The sequence below is a fragment of the Toxotes jaculatrix genome, chromosome 11 (genome assembly GCF_017976425.1).
Source record: "Toxotes jaculatrix isolate fToxJac2 chromosome 11, fToxJac2.pri, whole genome shotgun sequence".
NCBI classification, from domain to species: Eukaryota; Metazoa; Chordata; class Actinopteri; family Toxotidae; genus Toxotes; species Toxotes jaculatrix.
The window spans coordinates 4,281,725-4,293,825 of record NC_054404.1 but is presented as its reverse complement, the minus strand read 5'-3'; the positions used below and the strand labels follow the sequence as shown (position 1 = coordinate 4,293,825).

General features: G+C 39.6%; 1 protein-coding gene across 4 annotated transcripts in view; it reads left to right on the top strand.

Annotated features, from left to right (window-relative positions):
* Positions 1-2,643, top strand: part of LOC121189675 (WD repeat containing planar cell polarity effector) — a 65,963-nt gene extending 63,320 nt beyond the window's left edge. For all 4 annotated transcript variants that reach the window (XM_041050043.1, XM_041050042.1, XM_041050044.1 and 1 more), the window contains 2 exons: positions 1,135-1,166; positions 2,068-2,643. In XM_041050043.1, the coding sequence (XP_040905977.1) occupies positions 1,135-1,166; positions 2,068-2,124 (89 nt within the window). In that variant the 3' untranslated portion in view covers positions 2,125-2,643. The remainder of the gene's footprint in view (positions 1-1,134; positions 1,167-2,067) is intronic.
* The last annotated feature ends 9,458 nt before the right edge of the window (positions 2,644-12,101 follow it).

Below are 12,101 nucleotides of genomic sequence, written 5' to 3'. Positions count from 1 at the left end.
AACTATAGATTTCAGATATTTGAAAATGTGTGTATGCAGTCCACCTTTGTCTTATTTAAAGAAGTCACCCTGACATGACATCTCCTCGGCCTTTGTTGTCATTGTCACTGCATATTTATTCATAAGTGTCATATTTTTCCACTTCATAATCTGAAATGTTTGACCTCTTTTCCTAACGGTTTCATCCATGTGGTTGGAGTCAATTTCCTTTTATAAATCCAGACTTTATGATTTTAACCATCACACCTGCCCCAACTGGAAATAAATGGAACTATGGAAGCAAATGAATGTTGTTGCCTTTTGACTTTAAACTAAATCACCCCGTATGTTGCCCTTAATGCCCCCCGTATGTTGCTCTTAATGCCCCCAGGCCGCCTATAACAAGCGTGTCCATCAGTAACCCTAACACAGGCAGCTGCCACAGAATCAGCCCATTATATTAAATCACAGCTCATAATGTACACCATGTTCAGCATGCCGGTTTCAGGGCCACGTTTCATGCCCTGCAACAATCCTCCGGCGACATTCAGCCTGTTTTATTCTCTAAACGTAGCCTGAGTGCTCTGCTCTCTCAGTCTCAGATGTCTGAGATGACTAACTGGTCATTTAGGAAAAACATCCATTAAGAAAACATCACTTCTCCGTCTTCTTCACTTCCCCCTCTCCTCCTTCCTGCTCTCTCCATTTTAATAATTCCATTATTTTTGGGTTATTAGCAATTGTCTCGGTACCAAATCGCTCTGTCATTTGATAATCCGGACTGTAGGCTATTGGAGGGAATTTGCATCAGCGTTTTAAATATCTGTATAAGGCACGCCGGGGTTTTAATGTCAATCATAACCTTATTAACGCAGAGCTCAGAGCGAGAGAGATCGCCATGAGTGACAACGGTTTACTACACTCGTTAAAACCCAGAAAAGGCGACGTGTCCGACCTACTGAGTGAGCATGTAACCTGTTCAGGCATTCAGCTGTGTGAGTGTGTGTGTGTGTGTGTGTGTGTGTCTGTGTTTATGTGCTGTAGGGCTGTCGTGTGTGATTATGCATGTCTAATGTTTGTTGTACTTGTTTAATGTGTCACGGCTGGTTTACTGGAACATCTTCCAACATCTTGTCGTTTCATTTTGTTCTGCAGGAAGCAGTGAAGGTGACAGAGGCGATGTGAATGTGAGTTGATTGACTGAAAATTTGCTGTTATGTTCACGTCTGTTGACAGAATTCACAGAGGTTGTGGCGTTTTTCTCTGCAGATCGGATGAAAACGGATCTAGAATCATTTTATAAGTTCATAGCCAACAGTGCAGCCGTGTAGTCATAACAGTATGCTACAGTACACTGATTCCCAACCTGAGGCAAAAGAAACAACATGAGTTCACACATGTGAACAAAACTGAACATTAGAGACTTTGTCAGATCGACTATTAGTCGATTAATCGATCGACAGAAAAATCTACAGCCGTTTTTATAACTGATTTGTTGTCAGATCTTCTCATTTCAGCCTCTCAAAGAAAAACATTTCCTACTATTTCTTAGTCACATATTGTATACTTCATATTTTGTGTTTTGTTTTTTCATCTGAGTTTCATCTGATATTATCTGTATATTTATGCAGTCACTTATATACAGTTCACTATAGTTAAATGAACTGAAACTTGTTTTTATTATAAATGATAATAAATTATATATTTTTTAGTTTTGAACTGTTGGTTGGACAAAACAAGTCATTTAAAAACGTCCCTCTGGGCTCTGGGAACCTGTGGCGGCCATTTTTTCCCCTTCTTTTTGACGTTTTACGGACAAACTATTAAACGGATTCATCGAGAAAATTGATTAATTGAGAATGAAAATAGTCATTAGATGCAGTTTTAACTCAGTTTAAGGTCATTAGTCTCGTATTACTTCAACATGTAATGATGATTGAGGTTTGATATTAACTGACAAATATATTTTTCTGATATAAAAGTGATGTAACCCTAAAGTTAGTGAGGCATAAATCCAGGTCACTTCAGAGCATTAGTCCTTTATAAACTGCTCAGGTTTGTAAAATTTGTGTTCATTCTGTTTCTCAGGAAGAACAAGACGACGACCCTGGGATGCTTCACGTGGTTCATTTAGGAAGGGTTTGAAAAAGCGACCGAGATATGATAAGAGGTACAATATTAATATCAGTGGGAAACTGGAGAAACACGGCAACATCTCACCAATAACAGACTCTTTAGTCCAATTTGTTTATATGCAAAGTAGTTACTTACTTATGTAATGTGTGTGGATCTCAAAATCTGACTGAACACACTGTACAAATGTCTGATAAAAGCAGAACAATACACGAGTGTTATAAATGATGTGCTTTTGTGTCGTCAGCTTTGGTAGCGAGACTGAAAAAAACAGTGTTTGCTAAACCAGATGCCTTTATTTTTATTTTATTTTTTTAGACCTGTCAAAGTCTATCTGTGAAATTTCAGCCCAGTCCAAAACACTGAGCAGCTCCACGGAGGTGCATTGAGGTTATTTTCTGTCTCAGTGAAGTCTGAACCAAATGAACCTTAAAAGAAAACAGTTATACTGGGTTCTGCTTTTAAAGACATGACAGAAAATGTTTTAAACCTTGTCATTAATCAGCCTGAAAAAATAAAGACTTCTATTATACTGCCATCACCGCTGATATTGAATGTTTCAGGCTTCCTCTGTGTATGTGTGTGCGCTGTGTGTGTGTGTGTGTGTGCGCGCTGTGTACGTGCGTGTGTGTGTGTGTGTGTGCGTGTGTGTGTGTGTGTGTTGGCCGAGATTACGGGCCACAGTTTTATTCATGAATAGGAGCCAACCAGGGACTTTAAAGCATCGCGCGGAGCCCCTTTCCTGAACAGCAGCCATAGCCGTGTCAGAGCTGTCGACGCGCTGCGCTCACCGACTAATCTGACAGCGCCGCGCGAGCCCTAATCCCTCACTGTATCGTAATCTATTTACTTTGCATTCTAAGAGGATTTCCACCAAAAAATATACAAGAAGCGATGTTGGAAATGGACAGAAGATCAGCGAGGATGCTTTTCTGCTCCTTTTTTTTTTTTTTGTTTTGTTTGCTTTAAAAAAAAAAAAAATCATTGTATGTTTTTTGGGGAGTCAATCCCCTGCGAGAGGGATGGGTGAAGGGAATTACATTTCTGACTGATACTAATACTTCTCTTATGTAAACATCAAAATGTTATATTTCCCTTCTGATGATACAGTCACACTGCAGAGGCTGCTGGAGATAAGTGGCATCTGTCGTTGCCTTTAGTGCATCTCTTGACACGTTCATAATTTACAAACCAAGGCTGCATTATCTCCCGATTGTTTGACTTGACAGCTCGAATAAAAGCTGCAAAATTGCTTAACAGGCGAGCACGAGTTCCTCCCATGTCTCTGATGGCCTACACAGTAGCCTTTTTTTTTTTGACATGCAAACAGCGAAACCTCCTCTTTCATAATACAGAAAACAAAGTGCGAGACCAAAAATGCTCTCCTCAGTTACCCTTTAAGCAATTATGTCAGCTTTGTGAAATCATAAATACTTATGCTTCATTTAAAATGTGGCCAGCAGCTTTATTGGAAAACACCGCCTCGCGCTCAAATCTTTGCCATCCGAGATGACTCGCAGAGATAGGCTTATTAGTGGTATTAACATACTGCGCAGCGTGCTGGAGCCGTGAAACGGCCTTGTTAACATTTGGAAATGAATCAAGCCTCCAGCACTTGCTATTATCCAGGTTATCTGTTTTTTTTTTTCCTCCTCTGTGCAACAGCTGTGCAGTGTGTCTGCAGAGGCCTTATCACATCTAATGATGGTGGATCTCTGATTGGACTGATAATGTTTCCCCTCAGGGGCCTCGCTGTATGTTTTATAGGTTTGTTTCACTCATCTCCACGAGTCAGATGCCTAAAACATTATAGACAAATATGTCAGGACCATTAAAGACATCAAAGACACTAAATTACTTACAACTGAGAGTAACCGGAGGGATCTAATTCCCAGGGAAAAATAGTGACAGAACAGTGTTAAGTTTCTCTTGGTTATCGGTTTTCAAGTCTGTGAATGAGATGTACTTTGCATAAGGATCATACTACAGTTGTTTCAACAAGACAAGAACTTAATAACAGTGCAGCGTATCTGTGCTGAATATCTGTGTTTAGCCTCTAAGACAAAAAGCATTATACTCTGATACTCTATGATTAAAACAACCTGTTTTTGCCTCAGATTAAGGTCAGAGTGAAGCACATGGACTCTGCAGAGACTGAAGTTAAGAGAAATGTTATATTTGCTGCCAACTTTTGGTCAAACATCCTCAATCTGGTAACACTTTAATTTAAGTTTCCCCCATTTTGCTTTTACAATCAGTTGATAAATATGTGATACGTGGTTCATAACACACTGTAAAGGAGTTTCTCACATATATAAGGACATTTTAATTGTTTATTAATGCAAAGTATTTGTCAGTTTGTCAACTCCTCCTATGAGGGCATATTTTATATTACTATTACTGAATTTTACTATGTTGTCATTCATTATTTGTTTTTTCAGCAGCCTCCACTTATAGATGACCACAGGAGGGCTTTACTAAACACTTTTTACTACATTGCAGTGTGTAACACACCATTTTAAGTGTTTATATACTGATTGTAAAAGCTAAAGAGGGGGACTCAAAGTGTTGCCCATAATCCTAATGTTCTGTTCTGGTTCTTGGAGACTCTGGGTCCTTAAAAAACATACTCAACACTGATACTTGATGACTAAAAACTTCTTTTAAATATGATTTTGAATGGATGACATGTTTCAGAAGTCTGGTTTCATGACTGCTGTGTTTCTTACACAGAACTCCCCTAAAATAATCCACAGAAAGTATCAGGGTTTCTGTTACTGGAGTTTTATACCAGTTTTTTGATGAAGGTGCAAACAGGAGTCTCTGGGTCTAATTAACTCCAAAATTAAGTAACATCACTATGTAGCATAGTACACAGTACATTTCTGTCTTTAAATTACTTTTCAGTAATTAAAAGAAAGATGTATTTGTTCCTGTATAGTCTGTATAACATATAAAACATGAAATATTTCCTTGTTTTGTTGTATTAACAATGCTTTGTAGTCATTTCTGTGTTTTGTGAGCTTCATCAAATGTGCAGGTCCAGTTAAGGTAAGATTTACCTCTTAGGTACTTTTCTTCACTTTGGGTTTTAATAAGGTTATTTCACGTCTTTTTAAAGTGGGGAAATGTCACTTTTGTTGTTTTGTTGTTGTTTTTATTTGCACCCCAAGCACCCAAAGCCAGTTTTATTAAAACACAAGTCTGTCTTCTGTGGCACTTGTTTACCAAAATTAACAACAAATTTGACAAATTAACGCACTTCCTTTTTCTTTTTTTTTTTTTGTAGGAGAAAGTGTGTCATTTCCTTTCCCTTACAGAGAACGACTTCTGTGATTATCTCTGCATGTTTGAAAGGTTAAAGGTCACGAGTAGGGCTTAGATTTTGTACAGCCACCACACTGCATGCTCTCTTAAACATTACACATCAGTCAGCTTCTCAGCAGACACATGCTGCCATCGCTGCCGCCCCTTGGCTCCGTACGTGGAGAGAAATTTGTCAGTGAAGAAGAAACTAAATGAAAAAGGAAATGTGGCCAACTTGTCAGGCAGCAATCTGTTGACACACAGGGAAACGTCGTCGGTGGGAAACACTCAAGCCTGCAGGCCAGCCAGTCTCCATTAAGCCTTCCCCGATCTGGAGAGCTGCAGGGAGAAGACAAGTTGTGACTTGGGACCAGAGGCTGCTGCATCTTTTCCAGGTGAGATCATACGAGCCCTTCAAATACCTTTCTGCTCCATCCCTCCTTACCCTGACGCAACTGATTTACAAGGAAGGAAACAGGGAAGTGAGAATGTCATCAGGAAGATACACACACACACTCACACACACACACACACAGTGCTCATCTAAAGTTAAATATGAAGGGAGTCGTTCAGTCCGAGCTGCTTTCACCAGTTCAGTCTTGTCTGATTTATCATCAGCTGCTTCAAAGAAGGAAAGAAGGGAGGAAGGAAGTGTTTGACTGCTCCACTAACCTCAGAGCAGCAGAGCAGCTTTCTGTGCAGGAGAAAAGTCTCAGATGCTTTCATTTACTGATATACTGTTAAAGAAGTTCATTGAATTTTGGGGGGGGGGGGGGGGGAGTTTGGCCCAGAGCAAACAGCTCTGGTTAGTGTGCTTACCTACACCTGAGCAGGTAATTTTAGGGATTAGCATCACCCACAATATGGAGACAAACCTTATCGTGGCTAAAAAGTCTCTGAGTGAAATATCTCAGTGGCCATCAGATGGATTTCGTCCAGCGCCATCGCCAGGTCAGGTTGTGATGTGTAGGGCGCCACCTCAGAATTATTTTCATCAGTAATTAATCTAATAATTATTTCCTTAATGAATCAATTAATTGTTTAGACTGTAAAGAGTCTAGGGACGTCCTTAAATGACTTGTTTTTCCAACCAACAGTTCAAAACCCAAAAATATTTCACTTATTACCATATACAATGGAAACACGCTGTGGATCCTCATGGTCTAGAAGCTGGAAGCAGCAAATATTTTGCAATTTTTTCCTTGAAAAATGATCAAAATTATACTAAAACTATCTGGTGATTCATTTTCATGCTAATTGCTGCAGCTAATTGTCCAAATGCAAAATTGAAAAAGGTTATTTTTTCACTTGTAGGTGGATGGTTTGCAACACAGAGACCAGAGACGACCAATGGGCCAGATTCATTGTGCATCTACAAGTCCAGTCTACCTGTGTACAACTGGTTTCACCAAAAGGAATGAAAGAAAGAAATGCAGCGTTACAGAGACGTGTGTCGTCCTGACTGTGTCCTCTGCTCAGCTAAAACCTACAGTATCCAAACCCACAAGGAATTTCATGAATGCTCTCTGTGCCTTGTGTCATAGGGGTGACTAAGCTGCTTGCTCTCCAGCAGCTCGACTGCGTCGGCCGCCTGGACTCAACTGTGAAATCCCCTCACAGAAACCGATGTTGGCGTCACCTTCTTTGAGTTTGGGCGACGGATTCGAGAGTGGCTTTACTGGTTTTTAAGGCAAACCTGTATCCGTCCGAGCTGGTGGAAAACTGGCAAAACAAACAGGAAAACCTGCTGCAACTACTAGTTTCATGTGCCCAGACTTGATATCCTTGATATTAAACAAAACAAGATGCAAGAATAAAAAGAAAAACAAAAAAGCGAAGGCCTTTCCTGACAAAGCAGAGAAACCGGAGATGGTGGCCCAGACTACACCCACATTAGTGTACAGTTGACCCCAGATTAACCTCTCAAGTAAATATAATCCTCCTCTGTATCACCTCTCACTCCTCATACCGGCCTATGAACGCACCAGGATGCCAAGGTCTGCCGACACTCGACAGCCAATGAAAGACAAGTGTGCATGTGTGTATTTTGTTTTGTTTTTTTCTTGTCCTGCATGGAAATGGAAGACAAAAAAAACAGTCCCAGCATGCAGGCTGCTATCAGTGCATCTCCTGGTCCTTCATATCATCTTCTCTCACACACACTTTGACTTATCGAGGCCTGTAAGGACTCACAAACCAAATACTGTAGGATCAGTCCGGTCTCTGTCTCGCACTGCCTTTATCTATCTGTCTGTCTCTGTTTCTCTTTCCTAGATACAATCATAGCCACTCATGCAAAAACGGTCCAGCGCGGTTCCAGTTCATCTGCTGGACAAGTGTGAACAAAATGTCAACAGTTTCCAGTCCACCCACATTCAGACGCCGGAGCCGGAGCCAGCGAGGGGCCGAAAGGTCAACAGTTGACAACAGGCGATGTGGTGCAATCGATCGTCCCATTGAAGAGGGTACGACGGTGTCAGACCCTGAGCTCAGGTTAAACCAACACTCATCACACACACACACGCTAACAAACAAGGGTTAACGTGATGAACTGGTTCAATTATGTCCTTTTTTCATGAAATATCAGAGATCAGTCAGTTTCCTTCGATGCAGCTGCAGCGAAACAGCTGGGAAATCCTGTCATGGCATTGATTTTTTTTATTTTTTCAAGTCTTGGCTCCTAATTTTAAGGCTTTAAGAGTCCCTGTCGACGTTCTAGAGACTTTTCCACCCTCACAGTAACAATAGTTCGAGTGAAAGGGCTGATTACGTGTTTGGTAGGAAAATGGTCAAATTTCAAAACCAGTTATGAGTCACTTTACTTAAAAATCCAGTCTCCTGAAAAGTATGTGCTGGATGAAGCTTTTGTTAACCTAAAATATTTTCAAAGCGCTTAAAGAATTTGGACCAATGACAAAAAAAACCAAAACAAAACCCTGTGTTAAACAAAGAGAGAAACTGTTTGATTAGATCACATCGTCAGCTTTAATCACTCGTAAACCTTTGTTAGGGTAAAGGTGGACTTTTTGTTCCTGCTCCTCCCTCACGCGTTAAGTCAGACCTGCAGTTCAGACGAGGCCGATGCTGGAAATAGTTTTGTATTAACACGTTTAGTTTCTCTGCTGCTGATCTGATGAGAGATGTTTTAGTCCATAGATTTAAAGAATGTTTACTAAGGGAGTCTGAGAAAAATACATTTGGATTTGTGCTTTCACATGATAAAATGTTTAGTACATTGCATTCATTACATCCATTACTGTTTTATAGTATTTTAAGGCTATTTATTATGGCTGTACAGTATGTTTATGATGGTTTATCTGTCAGGATTTATTTTTGGCATCATTTAAAGGTGAGAGGAGGGAGACACCTGTTGATTTAAGGTGTGTTTTAATACAGTTTGAATCATTTTAATGCCACTTCCAGAAAGTTATCCTTTAGCATAAATCAACAAAATAAATATGATGCAAAGAAAGCTCTGAATTGATTAGTTAGATTCGTTTTTCTAAACATCCAGTTCTTTATGGTAATGTCAGTTTCACTTTTTTGATTCAGTTTTAATTTTAACATTTACTGGGATTTTTGGGAAGTATTCTTAATTTTCTTACTAAAACTGTGAATCACCGAAATTAACCCCACAGTTAAAGCAGCAACATCATAAATTAAAGATCCTGTAAACTACAGTAAACTGTAAACAGGAAGTTATTCTGACATCACGCAGGGACATTTTTCAGAAGTATGTTTGATGACAAAAGATTTGAATATCGCGAGAAAACCGTTTGCCTCCTAAACAGCTGCAGGACATTGCGACGAGAATGAAATGATTTGCATGTTGAAATAAGTCGGTGAGACAGTAAAGACTTTTCTCTGAGCAGCTTTTCTATCCCAGATATTTTTCAGGATATTTGAGCCTCGAAGTTTCCTTAATGTGGAGGCCAAAACTTATTTCACCCGCAGATTTTCATCCCTCGTCTCACATTTCTTCCAAAGCGAGAAATTCGTCAGGATTCGTTTTGTTTTCTATACTTTAATTTATTTATTCTTTTCCTGTGTAGCTGTTTTCATTAGTTAACTTGTGTCCTGGAGGCTCCTGCGCGTCTGGCTGCAGCTTCACATCCTCAGAGGAAACATTAAATAACGGATCTCTCCTCTATTGTCAGAAACGCTTACATCGCTCTTTCTCATTTCTGTCGGTGTTTGAAGGTGAGCAGCTGTCTCATGTGGGACCTGCGCTCCTCTCAAGCTCCTTAAACAATCCCACAAGATTGGTCGCAGCAAATGTTTGTTTAATGCAAATCCGAACAAATCCGCCGCTGTTGGTGGACACTCGCTGCGCTGTTTGCGCGTCTTGGCGCAAACATGTTTAATGTCCTGGTCTGTAGATATTTATTCAGCTGCTGCGAGATTCATTTACATAGAGAGAGAGAGAGAGAGAGAGAGAGAGAGAGAGAGAGAGAGAGAGAGAGAGAGAGAGAGAGAGAGAGAGAGAGAGGGACAACACACGGCTGACTGCTCTGCACAGCCAGGGACAGACATACAATATGCATCGATCAGGCTGATAATCTGATCAGGAGGGATTATCGATGACAGAGGTTTCCAACATTTGTTGTTGTTGTTGTTATTGTTGTTGTTGTTTTAGCTTGTCACCCTTTAAATAGAATTGTTGAAGAATTGTTGGAGATAAATCAGAGAAAAAGAAACTTGATTTTTTTTTCCTCCTTCGCTTTCACATCGTGTTGATCATCATCTGTGCAGCGTTTCCCAAACTTTCTGGCTTTAAAACAAAAGAGAACCGTGACTTCACAGAAGTTAGGTGTGAATAATTCCAGAGGCCCGAGGAGGTTAAACTACCTGCCAAATATTTAAGGAGGAAAAAAGCAAGGATGAGATGAAAATATAAGTTTATGTAGCAGAAATATTTTTTTCCTTCCGTCTTTGTTTCTAACTTGTTAATCACCTTGTGTTTCTTTTATAATTTGCACCCAGAGCTGAAAGGATTAATTGATTAATCAATCGACAGATGTTGTAATGATGTAATATGTTTGAAAATGAGCCATAAAAAGGTTTAACACCGGGCTCAGGAAAACTGATGAGCATTTCTGACTACGCCCAGACAAAACTAATCAATTAATGTAGAAAATAATCAGCAGTTAAGTATTAAAATATTCGTTGCTTGCAGCCCCAATTAGAGCAAATATAAGAGCGAGCGGACATTAAATAGGTCACAAAAACTAGAAGAAAAACTCTCCAAGTCTGATCCAGTTAGTGTTTTTGGTTAATTTCGCACTTGTCTGAATTAAAGCAGCAGACTGAGAATCAGAAAAGTGCGCACAACCTGCCCCTGCTCTTGTGTGTGTGTGTGTGAGTGTGAGAGGGGGGTGTTTGGGGGGTAATTTCTTTGCACAAGGACGGTGTGTTTTTTATTAGGCCAATTAATTTGCATGAAATATGTTTTGCTTTTACGTCTGCCTCCTGTGCTCTCAGTGCGGCCTTCACTGGTTTAAAAAAACAAAAAAAAAAACAAAAACATGCTGGTCCAAAACAACCTTGCCAGAGAACTGACGCAATTTTTAACCCCCCCTCGCCTCCTCTCCTTTTATAATGCGTTTATGCCTGCGAGCATGAACGCATTACACACACACACACACACACTCTTACATCTGACCCCCTAACCTGGCCCCACCTACGTAATTACCGCATCAGAGGCAGTGAAATTCCTGCAGGTTATTTTGGAGAAACCAACTCAGGGCGCAGGAGTAATTATCACGCCATTACAGCGCTGCATTCAATTACGCCTCGATCAAATGTCTCCCGGCTCAATATTTAAGGCTTTTTAACGCCGCAGTTTAAAAAGACACTTGGTCTCCCTAAAGCAAGGAGAGATGTTAGTGTTTCAATTTAAGACAGAGAGGATTAAACTGGCTGCTCTCTAAAATGGAAATGCGGGCCTACACGCGTTCACGCCTTGTATTAATTATGGACTAATTTGCATTTACCCCGTTATAATTAGAGGAAAAAAAATATCAACAAGTTTTTAAATAAAAGTGTGACTAGTTCAAATGAGAGAAGACAGGAATCTTGAGTTTGTAATTTGCTGGTGTACATGCATCTAAAAAAAGGAAAACTCGACTCCCTGTTGGGAGTCAAGCTGAGACAGAATCCACTGTGGAAAAATAAATATGACTTAACGGATCTTTATTGGATGAACATGTATGTAAGGGTGGTCGCCTTAAAGATACATTCAACATCTCACTGTCATTTTGGAGCTATAAATCCACATTTCCTCTCCAAAAATAAAAAATGCTTTGACTCCAATATCAAGCCAAGTGCTGCGGTTCAAACATATCCAATAATCACGACAATGCCCAAGAGAGGAGGTCTGGTTTTAAAATGCAGAGGCTATAATAATAATAATAATCATAATAATAATAATAATAATAATGATAATATCCGGAAAACAAAATGTAACTGGACAAATGCCCAGAATAGTTCTGCATCTATATTTTAGATTTAGAGTTTTCCCAAGACATTTCAAATTGCCAAAACATATTTTTTTCTGAGTAAAACAATGAATATAAAAGCTGAACTTTATGGCCAATTTGTTCTCTTTGGAATATTTGGAAAGATTTACATACAGTTTTTTTTTCTTTTTTTTTCTCCCAAAGTGGTAATAATTTCAAATTCGG